Source organism: Cnephaeus nilssonii (genome assembly GCF_951640355.1).
Source record: "Cnephaeus nilssonii genome assembly, chromosome: 23".
In the NCBI taxonomy this organism is placed as follows: domain Eukaryota; kingdom Metazoa; phylum Chordata; class Mammalia; order Chiroptera; family Vespertilionidae; genus Cnephaeus; species Cnephaeus nilssonii.
The window spans coordinates 16,149,887-16,172,737 of record NC_137094.1 but is presented as its reverse complement, the minus strand read 5'-3'; the positions used below and the strand labels follow the sequence as shown (position 1 = coordinate 16,172,737).

At 53.7% G+C, this 22,851-nt stretch overlaps 1 protein-coding gene across 1 annotated transcript; it reads left to right on the top strand.

Moving 5' to 3' along the window:
• Nucleotides 1–4,982: 4,982 nt before the first annotated feature.
• Nucleotides 4,983–21,534, top strand: COG2 (component of oligomeric golgi complex 2). Its single transcript, XM_079763493.1, has 18 exons — nucleotides 4,983–5,170; nucleotides 6,455–6,616; nucleotides 6,965–7,030; nucleotides 7,872–7,952; nucleotides 8,356–8,459; nucleotides 9,030–9,138; nucleotides 9,706–9,885; nucleotides 10,581–10,705; nucleotides 11,600–11,726; nucleotides 12,656–12,795; nucleotides 14,915–14,976; nucleotides 15,955–16,106; nucleotides 16,300–16,497; nucleotides 17,283–17,355; nucleotides 17,632–17,774; nucleotides 18,055–18,194; nucleotides 19,319–19,502; nucleotides 20,904–21,534. The coding sequence occupies exons 1-18, from the start codon at nucleotides 5,099–5,101 to the stop codon at nucleotides 21,003–21,005; spliced, it is 2,220 nt and encodes a 739-aa protein (XP_079619619.1). The 5' UTR covers nucleotides 4,983–5,098; the 3' UTR covers nucleotides 21,006–21,534.
• Nucleotides 21,535–22,851: the final 1,317 nt, after the last annotated feature.

The following is a 22,851-nucleotide window of genomic DNA, read 5'->3' as shown; positions in this document are numbered from 1 at the left end:
CGTTTGCCTCCTGAGACTCAGGAGAGCAGGAGGAGATGGGGCTGGGCAAGCCTGGGGCGGGGGGGCGGTGAGGAGGAGCCCACAGGCCCGGAAGACCCAGAGGAGGGAGATGCCGCAGCAGCAGCAGCCTACACGGGTCTGCCCCTCTCCTTCAAGGAGAAGACGTTCCCGGGGGGCTCTGGGACGAAAGGGCAGTGGGAAGTGCTGAGAGGGAAGAGAGGGGGGGGTGAAAAGCTGTATAAGTCACCCGGCTGGTGTGGCTCAGTGGTTGAGCATCGACTTATGAACCAGGAGGTCGTGGTTCGATTCTTGATCAGGGCACGTGCCCGGGTTGTGGGCTCGATCCCCAGTGTGGGGCGTGCAGGAGGCAGCTGATCCATGATTTTCTGTCATCTTGGATGTTCCTATCTCTCTCTCTCCCTCTCCCTTCTTCTTGAAAATCAATAATAATAATAATAATGATGATGATGATGATGATGATGATGATGAAAGAACTGGTCTTTGACACCCTATGTTTTGGGATGACCTCGGAGCAGCAATAGCAGCTGGGCGTCCAGGCAAGCCTGCCGCTGTGTCGGTTGAGCCTGGCTCAGCCTTTTGGGAGGAGGAGGGAGTTCTGACAGCACTGTGAGGAATCACAGATCGGTTATAGGAGAGATGTGAGCAGGTAAGAGACTTTCAGCCCTAAGTGCTTTCGTTGCTCTGCAAATGTTATCGCATTTGGTCATCCTATTGGCCACATAGCAGGTCATCCTCATGGCCACATAACAGGCCATCCTCATGGCCACATAACAGGCCATCCTCATGGCCACATAACAGGCCATCCCATTGGCCACATAACAGGCCATCCCATTGGCCACATAACAGGTCATCCCATTGGCCGCATAGCAGTCCATCCCATTGGCCACATGACAGGCCATCCCATTGGCCACATAACAGGTCATCCCATTGGCCACATGACAGGTCATCCCATTGGCCGCATAGCAGTCCATCCCATTGGCCGCATAGCAGGCCATCCCATTGGCCGCATAACAGGCCATCCCATTGGCCTCATGACAGGCCATCCCATTGGCCGCATGACAGGCCATCCATTGGCCGCATGACAGGCCATCCTATTGGCCGCATAGCAGGCCATCCCATTGGCCGCATGACAGGCCATCCCATTGGCCTCATGACAGGCCATCCTATTGGCCACATAGCAGGCCATCCCATTGGCCGCATGACAGGCCATCCCATTGGCCTCATGACAGGCCATCCCATTGGCTGCATGACAGGCCATCCTACTGGCCGCATAGCAGGCCATCCCATTGGCCGCATAACAGGCCATCCCATTGGCCTCATGACAGGCCATCCTATTGGCCGCATAGCAGGCCATCCCATTGGCCCCATAACGGGCCATCCCATTGGCCGCATAGCAGGCCATCCCATTGGCCGCTTGACATAGGAAGACTTTACTGAAGGGAAACTGACCCTTAGGAAGATTGAGGTGGCATGATGATCCCTGGCACCCCAAAGCCCAAGAGTGCATTAGGGGCTACCACTTCTATTTTTAAAAATGCAGCTAGCCCCACTGACGTGGCTCAGTGGTTGAGTGTATTGACCTATGAACCAGGAGGGCACAGTTCAATTCCCGGTCAGGGCACATGCCTGGGTTGCAGGCTTGATCCCCAGTAGGGGACATGCAGGAGGCAGCTGGTCAATGATTCTCTCTCATCATGGATGTTTCTATCTCTCCCTTCCTCTCTAAAATAAATTTTAAAAAATATTTTTAAAAAGGCAGCTATGTTGTGAAAGATATATTCAAAGGCTTTGCAGTTGGAAAAAAAATAGAAAAGAGTAGTGATGAAAAAATGAAACAGAGTTCTATGTCGGCCCATATGTGTATGGTAGGTGATATGGACTGAATTGTGTCCCACCAAAAAATAAATATGTTGAGGTCCTAACCCTCAGTACCTCAGAGTGTGACTGTATTGGGAGATAAGGTCTTTAAAGAGGCGATTAAGTTAAAATGGCGTCGTTAGGGTGGGCTCTAACCCAACAGGACCGGCAGGTGTTGTTTCTTGTTTGTTTGTTTTTGAATTGATTTCAGAGAGGAAGGGAGAGAGACAGAGAGAAGAACATCAGTGATGAGAGAGTCATGGATCGGCTGCTTCCTGCACGCCCCCTACTGGGGATTAAGCCCACAACCCGGGCAGGTGCCCTTGACCGGAATCGAACCCGGGACCCTTCAGTCCGCAGGCTGATGCTCTATCCACGGAGGCACACCAGCTGGTGCCTGGTCAGTGTCCTTAGAAGGAGACTAGACACAGACACACACAGCGAGAGACCATGTGGGGACACAGGGAGGACGGCCATCTGCCCCCCAAGGACAAAGGCCTCTGAAGGAACCAGCTTGGCCTTGGACGTTCAGCCTCCAGAACTGCGAGACGCTGCCATTCCGTCGCTGCAGCCACCCGCCTGCGGCAGCCCTCCCCGCGAGCACAGCCGGCCTCCAGAGTGGCTGACGTGGTCCCCATTGAAACTGCACGCGGAATTGCGAAAGCCCTCCGCTGGAGGGACGTGTATCTCTGCAAAGGATGGTCCGTGGCCTCTTCGGGGCAGGAAAATAAAGGTATTGTTAACGCGTTCCCTCGCTCAGCCGGAAGCCAAGGGGGACGTTAGATCGAGCAGGCCCTGAAGAATCAGCCAAGGACTGCGGACTTGTGCTCACAAGCCCCTGATTCTTGCTCCTTTTGAAAATCTGCAGAGCATACGTGTGAAATTCCATCTCTATTTAGGGCTCAGCTGCCCTCCTTCAGCTGGTGGGGAGGGTGGGGTGGGGGGGAGGCTCCCTCAGCCCTCCCGCTGTGTTCTCCCTCCTCCAACCCCCCTCCTATGGGAAGAGGGAAGGAAGCAGCTCGGTCAAACAAACCCCATCACAGGCCCCCTTCCCCAGGGGAAATGTGAATTTTCACTCTCCCCTTCAGTCTTTTGTTTGTTTGTTTGTTAATCTTCACCTGAGGGTATTTTTCCATTGGTTTTTAGGGAGAGTGGAAGGGAGAGGGAGAGACAGAGAGAAACATCGATGGGAGAGAGATACATAGAAGCCAGATGAACGTGACCAGGACCAGGGCCGGGGAGGAGCCTGCAACCAAGGTACGTGCCCTTGACCGGGATCGAACCCTGAACCCTCCAGTCCGAAGGCCAACGCTCTATCCACTGAGCCACACACCTGCTAGGGCCTCCCCTTCGGTCTTAAGCCCTCGCAGCACCCAGGTTCCTGTGTGGCTACAGGTGCCGAGGGAAACAGACCTGCTCTGTGGTGTGGACAGAACGAATATAAGTGCCCACCTGTAACCGGATGACCCAGGGGTCCGGGCTGCCTGTCACAATCGGGCCCACGAAGCAGAGACAGGGTTGAGTCCCAGAGGAGTGTTTATTCCAATCCTGCGGGCAGCGTGGGAGAGCAGTGGGCTCCTCCCCCCCTCCCCCCACCCCCCCGCCTTGCCAGTTGGCTGGTTATAGACACACGAGGGAGGAGGTAGCCACGTGCAGCCGAGAGCCACACATCGAACATGGACAGGGGAGGGGAGAGTCTGCCGTCCGGCCTTCGGGAGCTCAAAGTCTGATAACAAGGTGGTTAATCTTCTATGAGGTTACGCACGGCTCAGCCCGTTCCTGGGACCTCAGAGTGGTCAGCGTTCCCCAGGCAAACTCCGGAAGGGGTCAGGGTCAGGGTTCAGGTGCAGCAACCACATCAAAAACCTGTCACGGGTCTCTTCTCCAAATGGCTTTCTTTTCTTTGAGTCCTGGGCCCACCTGGGCTCCACGGTGTCTGGACGTCACGGCCCGGTTTCCAGGGTCTGTAAGAAAACGTCTCATCTATCTCATTAGGCAAGTGACTAATCATCAGACAACCGTGGCTCTATTCTTTTTTTTTTTTTTAATATATTTTATTGATTTTTTACAGAGAGGAAGAGAGAGGGATAGAGAGTTAGAAACATCGATGAGAGAGAAACATCGATCAGCTGCCTCTTGCACACCCCCTACTGGGGACGTGCCCGCAACCAAGGTACATGCCCTTGACCGGAATCGAACCTGGGACCTCTCAGTCTGCAGGCCAACGCTCTATCCAATGGCTCTATTCTTATGACATGCCCTTCCCCCTAGCACACCTACCCACCGAAATGATCTCATCACGCAATGAAAGTGCCCACTACAATAAGCCCAAAACACGAAAGCTTTCCAAAAACGGAACTTGAAGCCCGGCCGGGGTGGCTCAGAGGTTGAGCGTCAACCTATGAACCAGGAGGTCAAGGTTCGATTCCCCGTCAGGGCACAAGCCCGGGTTGCTTTCGGGCTGGATGCCCAGTGTGGGGCGTGCAGGAGGCAGCCGATCCATGATTCTCTCTCATCATTGATGTTTCTCTCTCTCTCTCTCTCTCTCTCCCTCTCCCTTCCTCTGAAATTAATAATATATATATATTTATATTTATTTATAAACCACAAATATGCATGCACACGTATTCGTCTGCTGTATTTGGACTAAGCAAGTAGGGAAGGCACTCCTTTGAGAATCTGCCCATGCTAGAACTGAGCACAAAGTGGAGCAGGGGGCTGCCCAGCTGACCACCTGTTCTTCCCTACAGCTCCCTGGAACTGAGGGTGCGAACGCTAAGCGCGGGGGCCCCGAGTCCCACGGAGGCCTCATTGCACAGGGACCGACAGGAGGAAGGAGCCGGTGATGTGCCCAACCCTGGAAGACCAGCCTGAGAGGCAATCTCGGGAGGAGACCTTGGGGTCTGGAGCGGTCCCCTCTAGGGCCCAGCCGAGGAGCGCGCGGGGCTGCAGTGCCGCCCTCCGCGGCCAGGGGGCAGCACCGCCCGCCGGCGCGACCCCAGCGGTGCGCGCCGTCCCTCTTGGCGGCGCCGGCGGGGGCGGGGCCCGCGGGGGCCCTCGCTGATTGGCTGCGGCGCGGGCGCTGCCATGTTGGCGGAAGCGGTGCCTCCCCGGCCGTGGAAATTGATCGTGGCTGCGGCCGCCGCGTCCGTCCGTGGGCGCCGCCTCCTGCTCCTGGGCCTCGCTCCGATCTGGGCGCTGAGAGGCGGCGGCCGGCGGGATGGAGAGAAGCCGGATGAACCTGCCCACGGGGCCGGACACGCTCTGCTTCGACAAGGACGAGTTCATGAAGGTACCGGGGCGTTTCACCCCGGGGCCGGGCCGCGGGGGGCCGCCCTCCCTCTGCCCTCCGCCCGGGGCCTCCCCTCGGGCTCCGGCCCGCGTCCCCGCGCCGGGGGCCTCGCTGCCCTTCGCAGGGCGTGAGTCTCTCGGCCGCAGGCCTGGCAGGTGCCGCCGGGAGAAGGCCCTTCTGTGAAATGGGGCGTTTTGGGTGGAAAGGCCTGGAAGTTGTGAGCGCCGCGTCCAGTCCCTGTCCGTCCCCGGTCCCTGGTCCCTGGTCCCGGGCAGCGCAGTCCGATGGCCGGGGAGGGGGGACCAGCGTCCTGCCCCCGAAGATCAGGAATTCCGTCCTGAACAAATCGCTGAGCTCACGTGCCTCCCAGGATTGGGTCAGAAATAAAAGGCTCCTAGTCTGAAAGCTTCTGGAATGAGACTTTAAAAAAAAAAGTGCATTATAAAAATATATCTTGATGGACTTCAGAGAGGAAGGGAGAGGGAGAGAGAGAGCTAGAAGCATGAATGATTGGAGAGAATCACGGATGGGCTGACCCCCGTGACCTCCTGGTTCCTAGGTCGCGCTCAGCCACCGAGCCAGGCCGGCCGGGCTGGAATGAGACATTTTAAAAAGAGTGGGGTATTCTTTCTTTTTTTAAAAAAATATATTTTATTGATCTTTATAGAGGGGAAGGGAGAGGGATAGAGAGTTATAAACATCCATCAGATCAGCTGCCTCCTGCACGCCCCCTACTGGGGATGGAGCCTGCAACGGAGGTCCATGCCCTTGACCTGAATGGAACCCGACCCTTCAGTCCGTGGCGGCGTGGTGGATGCTCTATCCACTGAGCCCAACCGGCGAGGGCAGAGTGGGATGTTCGTACTGGAGTTGCTGCAGTGCAGCAAAACACACCAGTCTCTCTTTCTCACGTTGCCCCGCCCTCTGGATGAGGGGAACTGGGTGTGGGGGTGCAGGCGATTGTCCTCCTATATAATAAAAGCCTAATATGCAAATTGTCCCCTCCACTGGGAGTTTGACCAGGGGGCGGGTGGCCAGGGGAAGGGAGAGAGGCCCTGGCCTGCAGCAGCCGCGATAGCAGGCCGCCTGGGGAAGGGAGGGAGTACAGGCTACCGCTAGGGACCCTATCAGTGCACAAATTTTGTGCATTGGGCCTCTAGTAGGACATAGACGTACAGAACGGAAGGGCCAGCTGAGACCGTTTTACTGGTAATAAAGGGTCTGCAGGCACGGCCTTGGAAGTGTTCGGGGTGTGACTCAGAGCTGCTCCGGTTGTATTTTCAGGAAGACTTCGACGTCGATCACTTTGTTTCTGACTGTCGGAAGCGAGTGCAGCTGGAGGAGCTGAGGGACGACCTGGAACTCTACTACAAGCTGCTGAAGACCGCCATGGTGGAGCTCATCAACAAGGACTACGCAGACTTCGTCAACCTCTCCACAAACTTGGTAACCCAGACCCACACTTCCTGCAGCTGGTGTACTTACACCCTCACCCACACTGTCAGCTCAGGTTTCTTCTTAAAATGCTGAGTATTTTAGAAATCTTTTCGTTGCTTTTTCCCCCCTGAGAAACTTAAAGAGATTACTAATCTCATTAATGTATATCAACAGATTGTTTTTTTAAATCTATGAGCAATATTTATGGCAAAATAGCATTGGCTATTTAGCTAGTTGCTTAGCAGTATATGGTTATACAGAGAGAGTAACTATGTCTAGTACTGCTTTGATCATTAAACAGATACTTCACTCTTACTCCTGCCTCTGATGTGTGTGCCAACATGATTTTGCTTTTAGGTTGGCATGGACAAAGTCCTCAACCAGCTTTCCGTGCCTTTGGGACAATTACGAGAAGAAGTTCTGGTAAGTCCCCGAATTCTATTGCACAGTCCACCATCAAGTATGCGAGGCTGTGTCCTCCTGCAGGAATCGGTTGTTCAGGGGTCCATGACTAGCAACCCCTGGGCCACACCGGCCGGGCTGTCCTGTTTATTCTCATTGTTTGCCTTACCTTCGTTTTGGACCTAATTTCTAATGATCCGCATACGTGGCTTGATCCTATGACCTCTCCCTTTTCCTGGCCCTCCTGTTCCTTCTTTTTCCTAATATTCCCAAAACAAACTTTATATCGTGGTATATGAGCACTTGAATATTCTTTAGTTCTCCAAAACGTATAGAACCTAGTCTGCTAGTAAGACCTTATCTGAATGAAGTCCTTCTAAGTCAACCCCTTCCTTTTTATTCCTACTTCTCTTTACAACGAAGCCTGCAGCGCCCGGTGTACGCCTCCCGCCCCAAGTATGTGGTGCTCGGTTGTATCTTTCTACCTCTGTCTTCTAATCTCCCCTCCACACAGGTCAGCCTGCACAGGTGTGGAACTCAAGTCCCATCCCCCCGCTAAACTGTCCTGTACTCAGATTCAGACTATCTTTTCCCTACCCTGACCATCTGTGACAGTCATTGTAGATTATTCTTTCGGCCATTAATCCTGTGTGACCCTAGCTTTATATGTCATTTTGCCCCCAAATCAATAGCATTTGTGTCTGAAACTTTGTATTTTGCCAATGTCTATATAATAAGGGCCTGTAGATACTGGAATTGAATTAATTATGTAAATTTAGTTCAGTTCTGTGGAATTGAATTAAATGTGTAAAAGTAATGTTATGAAACAATTTCAACAGTACATTTCCTTTTTGTTTTAAAGAGCCTCAGGTCATCTGTGAGTGAAGGAATTCGGGCGGTAGATGAACGGATGTCTAAACAAGAGGACATTAGGGGGAAAAAGGTACAGTACAGTGTCATACAACATGTTACAGCCTGGACTTGTGACAGACAGCACCTTGAGGGAAGGCACAATACATGTAGTACCAGTAGAGAGGTTCATTTAAGATGGGAAAAAGAAGGAAGGAATAAGAGTACATACAGAGCATGAGAAAGCAAAGAAGTCCAGTTTCTTTCTTACAATGACCTTGCAATAGAATGTTGAGATATGTTTGTAGAAAGAAAGCTGGAATTAGGATTCGCATTCTTACAAGTTCAGTGTTATATAGACATTCAAAATGTAGGATGCTTAGGGTGCTCTCAAGAGTCTAAGTTGACTGTTGGCTTTGTATTTTCCTGCATTTAGCATGAGGAAGTAAGATCATTAAGATTAAACATCATAACGTGTTTTTGCTTAATTTTAATAGATGTGTGTGTTGAGGCTTATACAAGTTATTCGATCGGTTGAGAAAATTGAGAAGATCTTAAATTCTCCGAGTTCTAAAGAAACCTCTGCACTGGAAGGACACAGGTAAACATTTCTTACTGAGTCGCACATATGCTAATACTTCCCGGTTAGGCTAGCCTAGTTTGGATGCCACGGATGCAGGCCGGGGACTGTGCTCTCACTGCATGTTTCCCCCTCTGATTGGTCGGCATCAGGCGTAGGCCACCTTGGAAAAGCCAGCAGGTGCTTCCCTGCCGTTTGCTTTTCTCCTCTTGCTATTTAACTTCCTTTTGAGAGGGAGCGATGCTTTATAATATGTGTTAGAAAAAAAAAAAAGGGACTTACTAGACTCCGGGGAAGATACACGCTGATCTGCTCCGGCTCCGGCTCCTGTCTGGCCCTGAGGCCCTGGCCACGCAGCAACGGCTCATGTAACTTCCCCACTGTACCTACTACGTGCTGTACCTGTGGCTCGTGGTGAAAATGACGGCACAGAGGATGCGTTAGCTTCCACCCTGGTCCAGGAGGGTGTGGAACACTCGGGGGAAAGTTCTAGCACAGCGGTGCTCCAGGACCCCACTGCTAACCTAGTGGTGTGTTCTCTCGGAAATGAACAAACGTCAGGAATCACGTTTCTGTCCTTGTCTCTACCAGCCCACTTCTGACCGGACAGATTTTGGAGAGAATCGCTACAGAATTTAACCAGTTACAGTTTCATGCTGTTCAAAGCAAAGGCATGCCTCTTTTGGACAAAGTCAGACCAGTAAGTGTTGTTTTCAGTTCTCAGACGGTATCTAGGACTTTGCCGAATAATCTTGGTTTAACCTGGCAATGCCCTTGGTAGTTGTTGATCCACAGGGTTGTGAAGCTAGCTGTGAATTTTTTCTGTCATTTTTTTGTTTTTTAGACCCCTGCTTCCTACGTGTCATGCATTATAGGTTTTGTTTAAAGACACAGGCATATTCTCTGAATTGCAAGAGTGAAGTGAATTGTGAATTTCATGTAACTTGACACTTTATATGATTCAGTCAGAGTTCATGTATCCAGAGCCCTTGACTACACTTTAAATTCATGTGTTTGTCAGATTTACTCTGTAGCTTAAGGGGAAAATACCTTTTTTTCTTGTTCTGTAATTTTCTCCAACCTCGCCTTTGATGATGCAAAGGTTTACTGTGGGGAGGAGGAGAGAGTCACTGTTAACCTTCAGGAAAGGTTAACGTGTTCATCTTACAGACATGATCTTCTAGTAGAATAAAGAGGTCACGTGTGTGTTTGAACTTCCAGGACTTGTTCCGGCCGGAGCCTTGCTCACTTCCCTGTCTCCTTGCAGCGGATCGCGGGCATCACGGCCACGCTGCAGCAGTCGCTGGAGGGCCTGCTGCTGGAGGGGCTGCAGACGTCGGACGTGGACATCGTCCGCCACTGCCTACGGACGTACGCCACCATCGACAAGACCCGCGACGCGGAGGCACTCGTCGGTCAAGTTCTGGTGAAGCCATACATGGACCAGGTCTGTGCCTCTCGAGGTCTTGATTCCACCACCATTCACAGAGCGTTTACTCCGGCTTCAGTACTTCACGGGGGGCGAGGCTCGATCGGAGAGCTCTCTGCAGAGGCGCGTGTCTACTGCAGTGTCCGGTGTGAAGAAAGGCTGGTCCCTGCTGGTGCAGTCAGCGTGCGGGAATCGGCTTGCTCTCTTGTATTTCCTAGGGATGCCCCAGCCCAGAGATCATCTTAATGTAGTGGGGGTGGGGGGCTGGCCTAGGAAGAAAGTATGCATCAGCATTTTTAGGTCAATTTTTGTGGTATGTAAAGTATACGTCATAAAGTTACTAGACAGCAGTTTTGAACTGGTCTCGGGTTGTATAGAGCAGTCCAGCAGTGTGTGTGCCTGGTGGAGCATGTAGGGAACTCTGAGAGTGGAAAGTGAGATTTGGCTCAAAGTCTTCAAAGATAGGGAGGGTTGGCCAGGACAGAGAGATGGGAGGGAGGGAACATTCAAAGATGGAGGACTTTTATAGGCAAATTGCCGAGGGAACTGCGCCCGCTCATCCCAGGAACCGGTTTTGAGTGCAGCGACTATTTACCTGCCATTTAGAAACATGTCAGCTGGGGAGGAGGGTGGGTTTTCTCAATTCTTTTCTTTGTACTATATAGTTCATACGGCTCTTAGATGCTTTTTAAAAACGCTCTTTCTTGTAACAGGTGATTATAGAGCAGGTGGTTGAGTCTCATCCAAATGGCCTTCAGCTCATGTACAACAAGCTCCTGGAGTTTGTCCCTCACCATTGCCGCCTTCTTCGGGAAGTCACAGGCGGGGCCATCTCCAGGTACTTGTCTCCTGTGCTAGAGCGCACCTCGGTGTAATGGCTGCACCTGCTGCCTGGTGCACGCTGATAAGGGGGTGCTAGAGTGCACCTGGGTGTAATGGCTGCACCTGCTGCCTGGTGCACGCTGATAAGGGGGTGCTAGAGTGCACCTGGGTGTAATGGTTACACCTGCTGCCTGGTGCATGCTGATAAGGGGGTGCTAGAGTGCACCTGGGTGTAATGGTTACACCTGCTGCCTGGTGCATGCTGATAAGGGGGTGCTAGAGTGCACCTCGGTGTAATGGTTACACCTGCTGCCTGGTGCACGCTGATAAGGGGGTGCTAGAGTGCACCTGGGTGTAATGGCTGCACCTGCTGCCTGATGCACGCTGATAAGGGGGTGCTAGAGTGCACCTGGGTGTAATGGTTACACCTGCTGCCTGGTGCATGCTGATAAGGGGGTGCTAGAGTGCACCTCGGTGTAATGGCTGCACTTGCTGCCTGGTACACGCCGATAGGGGCTGACTTGTACATCTGGGCCCAGGACACCTCAGCGGTGTGGTGGCTTCTGCCCTAGAACGCAGCAGTGAAGTGAATATCGCAATAAAGCAAGTCACGTGGATTTTTTGGTTTCCCGGTGCATCTAAAAGTTACGCACACCATGCTGTAGTTTGTGCAACAGCCTTATTTCTAAATAAGCATACCTGCCTTAACTGTAAAATACTTACTGCTAAAAAATGCTAACCGCCATCTGAGCCTTCAGCGACTCTTAATCTTTTTGCTGGTGGAGGGTCTTGCCTTCAATTGGTAAAAAACATGAGCGCAGTAGAATGAAGTGCAATGAAACGAGGCTTACCTAGTCTCCATTTGACTGACGATGGTGTGTTTGACCGCAATTTTGCTCTTTCCTTACAGTGAGAAGGGCAACACTGTTCCTGGATATGACTTTCTGGTGAATTCGGTCTGGCCGGAAATAGTACGAGGACTAGAGGAGAACTTGCCCTCCCTCTTTAACCCTGGGGACCCCGATGCATTTCACGAGGTACCTTCCCCTCCTTCGTTCTGACTCTTGAAGACGTTAACCTGAGGCTTTAGGACAATCATGTTGTCTCCTGCACAGGCATGGCTCTGTGGTTGGGTCAGAACCACAATTTGAGTGGCTACGTGAGCACTTACCGTAAAGCATACACATGGCTTTATTCGTGTAATAGTCCCACTACTTTTGGGAGTGGGAATATTTTAATTTTAGAACATAAAGTAAAATTCCATCTAGATGCAATTGTGACTATATATGTACATTATTTTCTAAGTAAGAAAAAAAAAAAGATCCTACTACCATTAAAAGCCCTTTTCTTTTCAATTGTCCATGAAAAAATTAAGTTTTTATGCTTCTACTGTATAATTGTGAAGGAAAACAAAAACTACTATTGATTAGACTTCAAAGTGTATATAATTGTCCTTTATAGTTTAAAAGATGAGGAGACCCTAAAATGTACTGTTTCCTTACAATCATGTTATCATTTAAAATAGTTGATGGTTTAGATTTCAAAAGTAAATTTATTTTTACTTTTAAAATCTAAAAAAAAAAAGTATGTTATATTTTATTGTATCATGTTTTAAGGCACTTCTTCTGGAGAGACGATGAAAGCTGTACTGCTTAATCTACTGTCTCGTCCAGCTCCAGTGGACGGGGGGAAGTGGGGTGGGGGTAGGGGGAGAGGGGTGCCCTAGAGTATGAGAGCTGTCACGTCAAGAGCACGGCTCTACAGCACCTGGGTGTCCAGATGGACTGGCCACGGGGCCTTGCCTGGTCTTTACGTGGGGCTGGAAGATTGGTCCCTCAGGGCCCCCGTAGCTCTGGAAGCTGTCGTTCTGTGCTGCCCTCCTTTATCTCGGTCACCGGTTTAGTAGATGCTCCCAATCCGGGTGTTTGCCTGCAGTGCACATGCCACCTGCCTGTTCTTATTTTAGAAATACACCATCAGCATGGGGTTTGTGAGAGCATTCGAGCGGCAGTGTGGGTCCCAGGCCAGCGTGAGGAGACTGAGAGCGCACCCCGCCTATCACAGCTTCAACAACAAGTGGAACTTGCCTGTTTACTTTCAGATACGGTCAGTGGTTTATTCGCCTCCCGCCGCCACCTTTCTAAGAGAGAATTCCAATACCAGATGAGGATGTTGGCCCCGTTAACAGCCTTTTCTTGGTGTTCATCATGCTATCCTTTGGGAAACAAAATTTCCAGGGAAATGTATAAGAAATAGGAATGTCAACATTATGGCTTGCATGATGAAAGATACGGTTGCGTTTCTGGTAACCAGCGAGCTGAAAACACTGACTCGGAGCAGGCTGGACTCCAAGCCCAGCTTTTCTCCCCCACATCCTCTCCTTCATCCTGGGGGAGAGGGAGCGGGAGTCGATAGTAGCTCTTGCCTGCCGCTGTCCCTGTCTCGTCACCTGCCTCCACGAGTGGCCTGTCCCCAGCTGTCATTTGTGCTCATCTGGGACATGTCCCCTCAGCGGGCGTGGGGAGGGGCATCGTGTTCTTTCCTGCGGGTTCTGTGTCCCAGTCACGAGAGTCCTGGGGTTTTCTTGGATCCTTTGTAAACACTCGTCTCTGTTCTGGAAAGCGGTGCCACTCTTGATGCTGTCGCCTGTGTCAGTGAGCGGCTGTCAGCTGCCCGAGGAGCTGGATGATAAGGACAGCAACATGGGTCCCACTAGGAAAGCAGATGGTGGCGGCCATCTTTGCAGGTCCCCCTGAATGAGGCCATGGTCATGCCGCTGTGGAATGGCAGTAACTAGAGCATTTTGGTTGAAAGGCTCTTTAAAGAATCCTAAGCTTTTTGTTTAGATTTTTATATGCTTTCATTAATGGTGAGCTCTGAGGAACAGTTGCAGAGAGGGAAATGGATTATGAATTAGGCACCTGGATTATAATTGCTCACCGCGATGGGAATGTGTGGAATCGCCTTTGATGATGAAACCAAAGCTTTCGGAATGTTAGTCAAGCGCGCTTTCACATGCGTGCAGTCCTGTGTTTTACGCTTCACTTGTCTGGTCACATCATCATGCAGCTTACCTTGTGGGAGGAAAGTAAGGACTTGCCCCTCTGAGGTGGTCATGGACGGCATAGGAGAGGTTTGATGGTCGGCATCCGGCCCGGGAAGGAAGCCCTTTGCTTCATAACAGAGTTGAAAACGGTGAAGCATCACTTGACAGGCTAAGGCTGCACCGGAAGTACTGTTGACATTTGGCCGGTTCTTGTGTCGTCCATGCCTGGAGTTAGTTTATTTCAGAGGATGCTGTATATGGAGAATGAGAGAGAATCATGGATCGGCTGCCTCCGGCAGGCCCCACACTGGGGATGGAGCCGCAACCCGGGCCTGTGCCCTGACCGGGAATCGAACCGTGACCTCCTGGTTCACAGGTCGATGCTCAACCACTGGGCCACTCAGGCCAGGCAAACTCCCCTTTTCTATCATTTCCCAGGCCCCGCGCCCCGTGCTTAGGGATCTTGCACTGTCACCATGTCCCGGCACGGCCCTGGGCTGTTGTGTACAAATATTTTTCCGATATGGAACTTGTTCTCAATACATTTGTTTTTCCGTTAAAAAATAAACTCAAGTAATACTTCGTAGGACTCTCCTATTGATTTTTATCAGGTGTTGGATTGTTTACCCCGAATTATGACATAGAATCCTGCAAACATGGCTGGGGTCAGAGTTGCGCTGTTATCTGACTCACCTTGGGGTCATTTGAAGGAAGTTTCAAAACCAGTGGGATGGGACTGTTTGGCATGTCGCTCAGGAGAAGTATCCCCATTGCACTCTTAGTCACAGGTGTGTGCGCCTGCATCCAGCGATGCCTGTACCCCACCCCGCCGCCGTTCTTGTGCTCTGTCGTGTGCGCGTAACACTTGGCGTTTGTGTCTCTGTCTGCTACGTCTTCCGGTTCTCCCCAGCCTCCTCCTTTTAAGGAGCCCGTGATGGCACCCCGATAATCCAGGATCCTGTCCTCACCTCAGGGTCTCATTAATCCCATCTGCAAAGCCCCCTGAGCCGCATGAGGTCACGGCCACAGGCTCCAGGGATTAGGGCCTGGATGTCTTCGGGGCCGTTACTCAGCCGCCCTCCGTGGCCCCAGGTGGAGGAAGTCCCGGGTGCTGGGAAGAAGGGAGAATGGACAGGGAACGAGCAGCAGAAACTCACTTGCGCTCTTGTTTTATCCCAGATTCAGAGAAATCGCGGGGTCCTTAGAAGCAGCCCTGACAGATGCCCTGGAAGACGCTCCAGGTAATGCCTTAGGTGGTAGGTGACAGATGTCCTGCGGGAGCACGGAGCCCACCATCTAGACCCTGATCCCGAGGGCCCTGTCGCCCTTTCCTGGGATCCAGGAAGCTGGCCCTTAAAGACTTTCTGTGACTGGCCTTTTTAAGAGACAAAAGAAATCAGATATTGTGGTTTCCATGGTTTCCTGCTTTGTAGAGATAATAAGGGGCTGCTGTAAGACTGTAGGGAGCAGTCCTCACATGTGGGTTCCTGAATATCACATGCTGAGGGGCAGAGCCAAGGGATCAGCCCTTTTTATAGCAAACCGGCTCTGCGCTGCCTTCTTCCCAGATCTGGATGGCCCTTCCCTCCCTGGGGAGTCACACCTGGGGCTGGGCCCCCAGAGCGCGGGGCACAGACCTGGCGCATGGGGCAGGTGGCGCTGGTGGGATGCAGGCTTTCCAGCCGTGTCTGCGGTCCTTGCAGCCCCAGTCCTGTGAGCAAGTAAAGAGGTTCCTGTTGGATGACAGCCTGTTGACTAAGACAGTCAGTCGCTCACAGAACACGGGTTGTGTCTGTAGCCACGTGGTCTGGCAGCGGCACTGTTTCTGTCCTGCACTCCGTGCCTGGAAGTTAGTTCTCACTCGTCTTTGCCAAAAACGCTCAAGCGCGGTGAACGTCCTACATACAAATGGTGTGTCCAGGTAGGGCAGAGAAGGTGCCGAATGAAACAGGACAAATTCAAAACCAACGTTTAAACCCTTGCAAGTGACGGCCACTTTGACTCGGGTTTGCTGATTTGGTATAAAGCACTTCTTAACTATTTCTGAATGCTGTATACGGTTAATAGTCATCGAGCCCTGGGAGGTGGAATCGTGTGAAATGAGAAAATGCACCACTGAGCGGGGTCGCTGACCATAACCCCCGGATCACACACCGAAGACACCAGATTGCAGCCCCGATTGACGGAGGCGCCTGCCTTCGCGTGTGCTTTCTGTGCAGCCGGAAGCTCCTACTGCCTGCTGGCTTCTCACAGGACGTGGAGCTGCCTGCAGCGGTGCTGGTCGGAGCAGATGTTCCTGCCATCGCTGGCGCATCGGCTGTGGAGACTCACGCTGCAGGTTTTGGCGCGGTACTCCGTGTTCATCAGCGAGGTGAGCTTTATAGGCCACATGGCTTTAAAGATACACTGAGCTGCTAAGTGCACTGAGATCGAAAAGGCCATGTTGCCGTGAGAGGTGCATTGATGGTAGACGATAGCATTTCCCATGACTTGATGGCCCATGTATGTAAGTCTCATGGCGCTTCCTGGTGGAGACGTGTGTAACCATTGAAATCCTGTTCCAGCTCCTGCTCAGGCCCATCTCGAATGAGAGCGCCAAGGACGTTAGGAAACCTCTGGGAACTGGTAGCAAAGACGCTCCCGCTGCCCAGGGGAACAGCGAGGACCCGGGCAGTGGTCCTTCCGAGGCGAAGCCCGCGGCCTCCGTCTCCAGCACGCAGCTCGTGCACGCGGCCGCCGACCTGGCCCGGCTGCAGGAGCAGGTAAGCCCGTGTCCCAGGATGCCACATGCCGACACTGACAGCAGCCACAGGGTTGCAGACCCGCGGGCCCAGGCCCCTCAAGAGACACCTCCTGCATCGCCCCTCATCCAGCCTTCCCTGGCAGCCTCTCTTCCTCCTCCCTCCCGGCCAGGTCTGCCTCCGGCTTTTCCTGGGATGGCGTCCCAGCTCAGTGCAAGCGGGCTCCAGCTCTTTTTCATCCGCTCAACTTCCTGTGCAGCCCGATCGGCGGTGGGCTGGATTTTAATGATTTCCATTCAAGCACCCAAATATTTCTTAGTCACATTCACTTTACAGCTCTACTTGGAAAGCCCTGAACTATTAATTCTCTCTCTGTTTCTGCACCTGCCCCATGGTTTTGCTTTTATTAAGAGAACTTGGTGGGTCAATTTGAGTTTACGTCCTCTGATGCATAATTGTGCTTTCCTCCAGTTTAAATACTTTGTGGCCCTCCAACAGATACTGTGTGTTTTGAGCACGAACATGGTCTTTTTGTGAGCTTTTTGGGGCGGGGGAGCCCCGGAAGAGAGAACGATGTTAGTTCTCGGGGCGTGGGAACAGCCACGCAGCTGCTGCCTCCAGTGGTGGGAGCTTTCCCCGGGAAGGTTCTCGCTGAGGATTTTGCTTGCTTCTGATGAGAGGCGCCGAGCGTCTCGAGTTGGGTTTTACCATTCATGACCGCGTCCTAGAGAGCACAGATGCAAAGGGGCTTGCCTCTTGCTTGGCCTTAAAAAGTAGCTGCATCCTAACTTGCACGTTTATTTCAGCTCCCGGAACTCTTGGAAACCATCCGGCCCAAACTGGAGATGATCGGCTTTAAGAATTTTTCTTCTATCTCAGGTAAAAACAAACCTTCAGACTTAGCACATCTGTGAATAAGAAATAAGTTAGAATAAAATTTGAGAGGCTGGATGCATTTCAGCTACCATTCTCTGTAGATGTAAACCCCTAGTTGTTTCTCTGTTGTGTGATTATAACGTCCCTCAGTGGGCAATGGGGTTCCATGCTGGCCATTTGATTTGATGTGTTGTACACTCTCTAAACACCATGGCAGCATTTAAAGTAACAGTCACACCGGCCTGGGTAGAGTGACTGAGCTCAGTCTGTGTGTCACAGCCGCCCTGGAGGACTCGCGGCTGTCCCTGTCGGCCCGCGTGCCCGCCCTCAGTGCCAGGATCGTCCAGGACCTAAGTGAGTCCTGCTTCGGTTACCTGAAAAGCGCCCTGGAGGTGCCCCGGCTCTACCGAAGGACCAACAAGGTCGGCGCCATTCCCTGCGGAGAACTGTGAGGCGGGGGAGGTGGCAGGAGAGCCAGGCGGGAGAGGAGCAGGAGACGGAGGTTGGGGGAAGCGGAGGCGCCCTCCCTCTCCTCCCTCTCCTCGGAGGAGCTCGGGTTTGGGGACGCGCCCTCACCAGGAAGCGTGCGGGTGTGCGGATCTCAGAATGGGTGCGTGACCAGGATCCTTTGACCTTGAGGTTTGAACGACGTCCTCTCTCTCGTTTTCTCTGTGCATCTCCCCCCCGACCGCCACTGCCCAGGAGGTGCCCACGACCGCCTCCTCCTATGTGGACAGCGCTCTGAGGCCGTGCCACCAGCTGCGCAGCGGGCACCAGGACAAGCTGCAGCCGGAGCTAATCCAGCAGTGGCTGCAGGGCGCGCTCTCGGAGAGCACGCACAGGTGAGGACCCTCGTGGGGGCCACGTTCGAGGCCGCTGAGCCATCAGAGGCGGCAAGGCGGGGACACCGTCAAGTGGCTGCGTTGCTGGACCAAGCAGGGCGGCCCGGTCTCTGCCCATCTGAGTGGGCGGCCGCGCTGTGCTCGCTGCACTCCCCTGCCAAGGCTCTGTCTGTCCTGGCCTCTCCCAGTCACACACCTCCAGGGCCCGCCCCCGCCCCGGGCCTGCCTTCACTGTCCTGAGCACCATCTCCTGCAGGCGTCATTCTGTACGTCCCGTCACTGTTTTTCTGGGAGGTCCTTTCTCCTCGCTCTGTCGATCCAAAATGGCATGAATCATGCCACGTGGTCAGAGAGCTCACATTGGGGAGACTGTTGGACTGAGGAAAGGGGGTGTCCACAGCCCACAGCCCGTGCCAGGGCGAGGAGGTCTCAGCCACTGGTGGACGGCTCATCTCTCATTCAGTCTGCTCTGCCCAGGAGCCCACGCTGATTGCGCCGGGGCCTGTGACTCCGTTCTGTTGTTGAGTTTTGTTCAGTTACTAATTTGGCCATAGTATTGTATTTATTTCAGTTACTTAGGAGTTAAGTGGATTTGTGGGCTCATCTCAAACATCACAATGAATTCTAATATGATTTCTGTGTAAATGCCAAGTAATCAGCTTGTAAACAGAGTCTTTAAATGTAACTCATTCATCATTTGGACGGTGCATGGAGACTGTGTGAAGGAGTTTCATTAAAATCTTGACATGCTTTCACTCCTTAAAAGACGAACTTCCCAGAATTGATGGTAAGTGAACTTGCTGCTGCTTTGGGGGAATGCGCTGCAGATGCTCACGCAGCGGAAGACAGACAGCTTGGCCCGTGACTTCCTCGGAGTGGCCAGGACTGACATTTTGAATAAAATCCATGTACATATTTCTTAAGTTCGGAGGGAGTGCAGTGCTAGGCAGGCCATTTTCTTTCAGTCTTAAAAACATTGAATATTTACCAAGGGTTTTTTTTTTTTTTTGGAAGTGAATTTTTATCTTAAAAATTGTTGTTTTTCTTTTTTTGGTCCACATTGCCAGAGTGCGTTTGGTTCCATGCCAGTGTCCGTCACACCCGTAACGTGTCTCGTGCTCTAGGTTCTATGAAACCGTGTCCGACGTCCTGCACTCCGTCAAGAAGATGGAGGAGAGCCTGAAAAGGCTCAAACAGGCCCGGAAATCCTCCCCCGCCAACCCCGGCGGGTCCAGCGGCGGCGGCATGAGCGACGACGACAAAATCCGGCTGCAGCTGGCCTTGGACGTGGAGTACTTGGGGGACCAGGTAACCGAGTCCTGAGGGTCAGCTGGGGGCTCACGCGAGCCCAGAGGCGCCGTCGAGGGGCCCGGGAGGCCGCTCCCTCGCGCTGGGAGAAGGGCCGGGGCCCCAATGACTTGAAGTCGGAATATTTGCGCCTAGGAATGATGGGAAAGAAGAGAGAGAACAGTGCTGAAATCGAGGTTGTGAGACCCAGTGGGTTGATCATTTGTGCGTTTGGCATCTGCGTGGCCAGCGTGTTCGTGTCCCAGAAGCCCCCGGGGCAGCACTCACGGGGCGTGTCCCCTGATCACTGCGTGGAAAGTGCCTGATGGGACGTCGGGGCCAGGCCCTGGTCTGAAATATCAGTGCGTTTGGCTCAGAGTAACCAGAGAGCACCCGCCCCTGCCGTGATGCGTGAGAACCGTCTGAGCGCAGCTTCCCGTAGGCAGTAGCGCAGGTGTTAGAGGGCGGCGTGTGGGTGACTGACCACGCACGTCTCCCTTGGGGGCAGCGGGCTCCGCGCAGGCCCTTCTTAGGAGTCAGAGGTGACCCCTCGAGGGCCATCAAACTTGGATGCTCAGAAAGGGGCCCTTTCCCTGCTCAGCATCAGAGGGCGGCGGGTGACTACAGCGCGAGGTCCTCGGGCCGGTCTCAGGAGCCCTCGCGGGGGAAGAAGACGTGACGTGGCATTTCCGTCCGCAGGGCCTGGGGTCCCCGCTCACAAGGAGCCTCCCACATCAGGGCGCCACTGGGGCTGGCGTTCTCTGCCCTGGGGCGGATGAGAGAGAGCCTGCCCGGTGCGGGCGTGCTTCTGTATCGCCCCAGAGAAACTTAGTCGTCTGCAGGCAGGGACGTGGTCATGAAGCCGTGAGGACTGAATCAGTAGCAGGAAGAAAGGAGATGGGGGGGGGGGGGGGGCGGGGGACAGGGAGCCCCGTCCCAGTCCCAGAGCGACCTCAGCTCTAGCAATTCCCAAGTAGACGGCGCGGACCCTCCCAGATCTCACCGAGCGAGGGTGTGCGTGTCCTGTTGCTGAGCCCCATGGGAACGCGCTGTGCCTTCTCTGTTACCAAGGGATTCACAGGAGACGCTGTGCCCGAGTTTCAGTTCATCAGGTTCTGAGAAAGGGCTGTGGACAGGCCTGTCCTTTGTGGAGACCTCTCCACTGGAAAAGCCGCTCATTGATCCTTCCTGCCGGTGGGCTGGCCTGCCAGCCTGCCAGAGGCTCTCCTCCTGCTGGGCTCGGGTTGGGTGGGTGGGGGTAAACTCACACGCTGGCCCAGAAGTGGGGTTTGGCAATAAGCGCGTCCTTTGCTCTGAAAGGAACAGGCACGCTGCCGTTCTCAGGGCGAGGGGGGCTCCATTTGCCACAGGCTCTCCTGTCCCTCACGTCGAGTGTCTCACCTGTTCTCGTGGCCGTTGCAGATACAAAAGCTGGGCCTGCGCACCGAGGACGTCAGAAGCTTCCCGGCCCTCGCAGAGCTGGTGGCTGCCGCCAAGGACCAGGCAGCCGTGGAGCAGCCCTAGGCGCCGGGGCCCCGGGAGCAGAGAGCTGGGCCTGGAGCCGAAGAGCCGGACGCACCAGGACGGGGCTCTGCTCTCGCCTCAGCCAAGCGCTTCCCGGGCCGGCACCCGCCCGCACCTCTGGGTCCTCCTTCACCCAGAAAGAACACTACGCCTTTTCCGTTGTACGGAAGATCCTTTTTAAGACATGTGACACTTTCTACTCTAGTGTACAGAGCAGATGATTTTATTTTTATTGTAGATCTTGGTGAGGAAGAGCTGATTTCTAAACGACAACGGAAGTGAATGTCTGTGTACGACGCTGGGAGGGGTGTCCCTGGCTCTGCGTCCGGGCGGCCTGCTGGCAGCCCGGAGTGAGCGCTCGGCGCGCCTGCTCCCGACCCGCCGGCCTCGGCTCTGCAGGCGCGGACGATGCTGGTCCTTCTCCCACCAGGTGCTGGGAGCGCGCTGCTCGCCACGCTCTTCCCGACCTCTGTCAGAGCCAGAGCCCTCGGAGGATTTATTTTCTAAATAAAAGAAGTGTCTGCCTAGAGCGCGCGTAGCTCTCCTCTGTCAGTCAGCACAGTGAATGTCCTCACTCCCGCCCGTGGCTCCTTCCCCTGGGCCGGGGCCTCGCACCTGTGAGGGGGGTCCTGTCCCTCACAGATGCGTCCTCGGACGGCTGGGAGTGGGTCCATGATGAGCTGATCCCAGGTGGGGGTCAGGGTGGGGTGCTGAGCGGCAGAGAGCTGGGAATCTTGGGGAAGGACCCAGAGCGTGTGGATGGTCTCTGACCCGCACCCTCACACGCACCTGCACACTGTGCTGAGCGGTGGCATCTGTCGTCAGCACCACAGTGACAGGAAGCAGTGTGCGGGGGTCTTCTGGCCCCAGGGGAGGGGGGACACGCCCTCACGGGACCAGGGCAGACCTACCGCAGAGCCACACCTGTTCAGGTTGGGTGTTGCTGCCAAATGAGAAACAAAAATCGGTTTTCTAAACTCGGTAAAGGGTGTGGGGCCTCGGGACTTCTCGGGGCCGTGGGACGCCCCGCCGCCTGGGCGCCTGGGCTCCTGGGCTCCTGCCCACGAATCTCCGATGAGGTGACTAGTTGCTGAGTAAGTGCCTCATCTACCGGGCACACACTCTGCAACCCAGGAGGACTTGGAATGCAGTGGAGAAATGTTTTAAGAAAAACCCTTGGGCCCAGCTGGCGTGGCTCAGTGGTTGCATGTCAACCTATGAACCAGGAGGTCACGGTTCCATTCCTGGTCAGGGCACATGCCCGGGTTGCGGGCTCGATCCCCAGTGTGGGGCGTGCAGGAGGCAGCCGATCAGTGATTCTCTCTCATCATTGATGTTTCTATCTTTCTATCCCCTCTCCCTTTCCCTCTGAACTCAATTTTTGAAAAAATTAAAAAGGAAAAAGAAAAACCCTTAGAATGAAGACTTCTGTGCTAAATAACCTGCGGGATGTTGGGATTTTGTATCCTTGGAACGTCCTGACCCAAATTCCCGTTCATAGAAATTCTGGGAACAGAGACCAGCGGTCGGTTGGCAGCGTCTTCCTCTTGGCAACGGCCAAAGCGCAGCCGCCCGCTGAGCAGAGAACCGTCAGTACCAGTGTCCTCTCCCGCTAGCTGGCCGTGGCGGTGCCAGCTCATGTGCTCAGTCCCCCAGGGCGACTTCAGGACGGCATCCCAGGTGGCGACGCGGGCTCCCTGCTGCGTCCCCACGCCCAGCACACGGACAGTCACTCCCCATAGGAAGGAAGGTCCAGAAAACACCACCTTCAGCTTCTAAGGATGGCTACGTGCAGGCCCCGCCTCCTGTGGGAATGCCGTCTAAAGTATGCTCAGAGCCCTGCTGG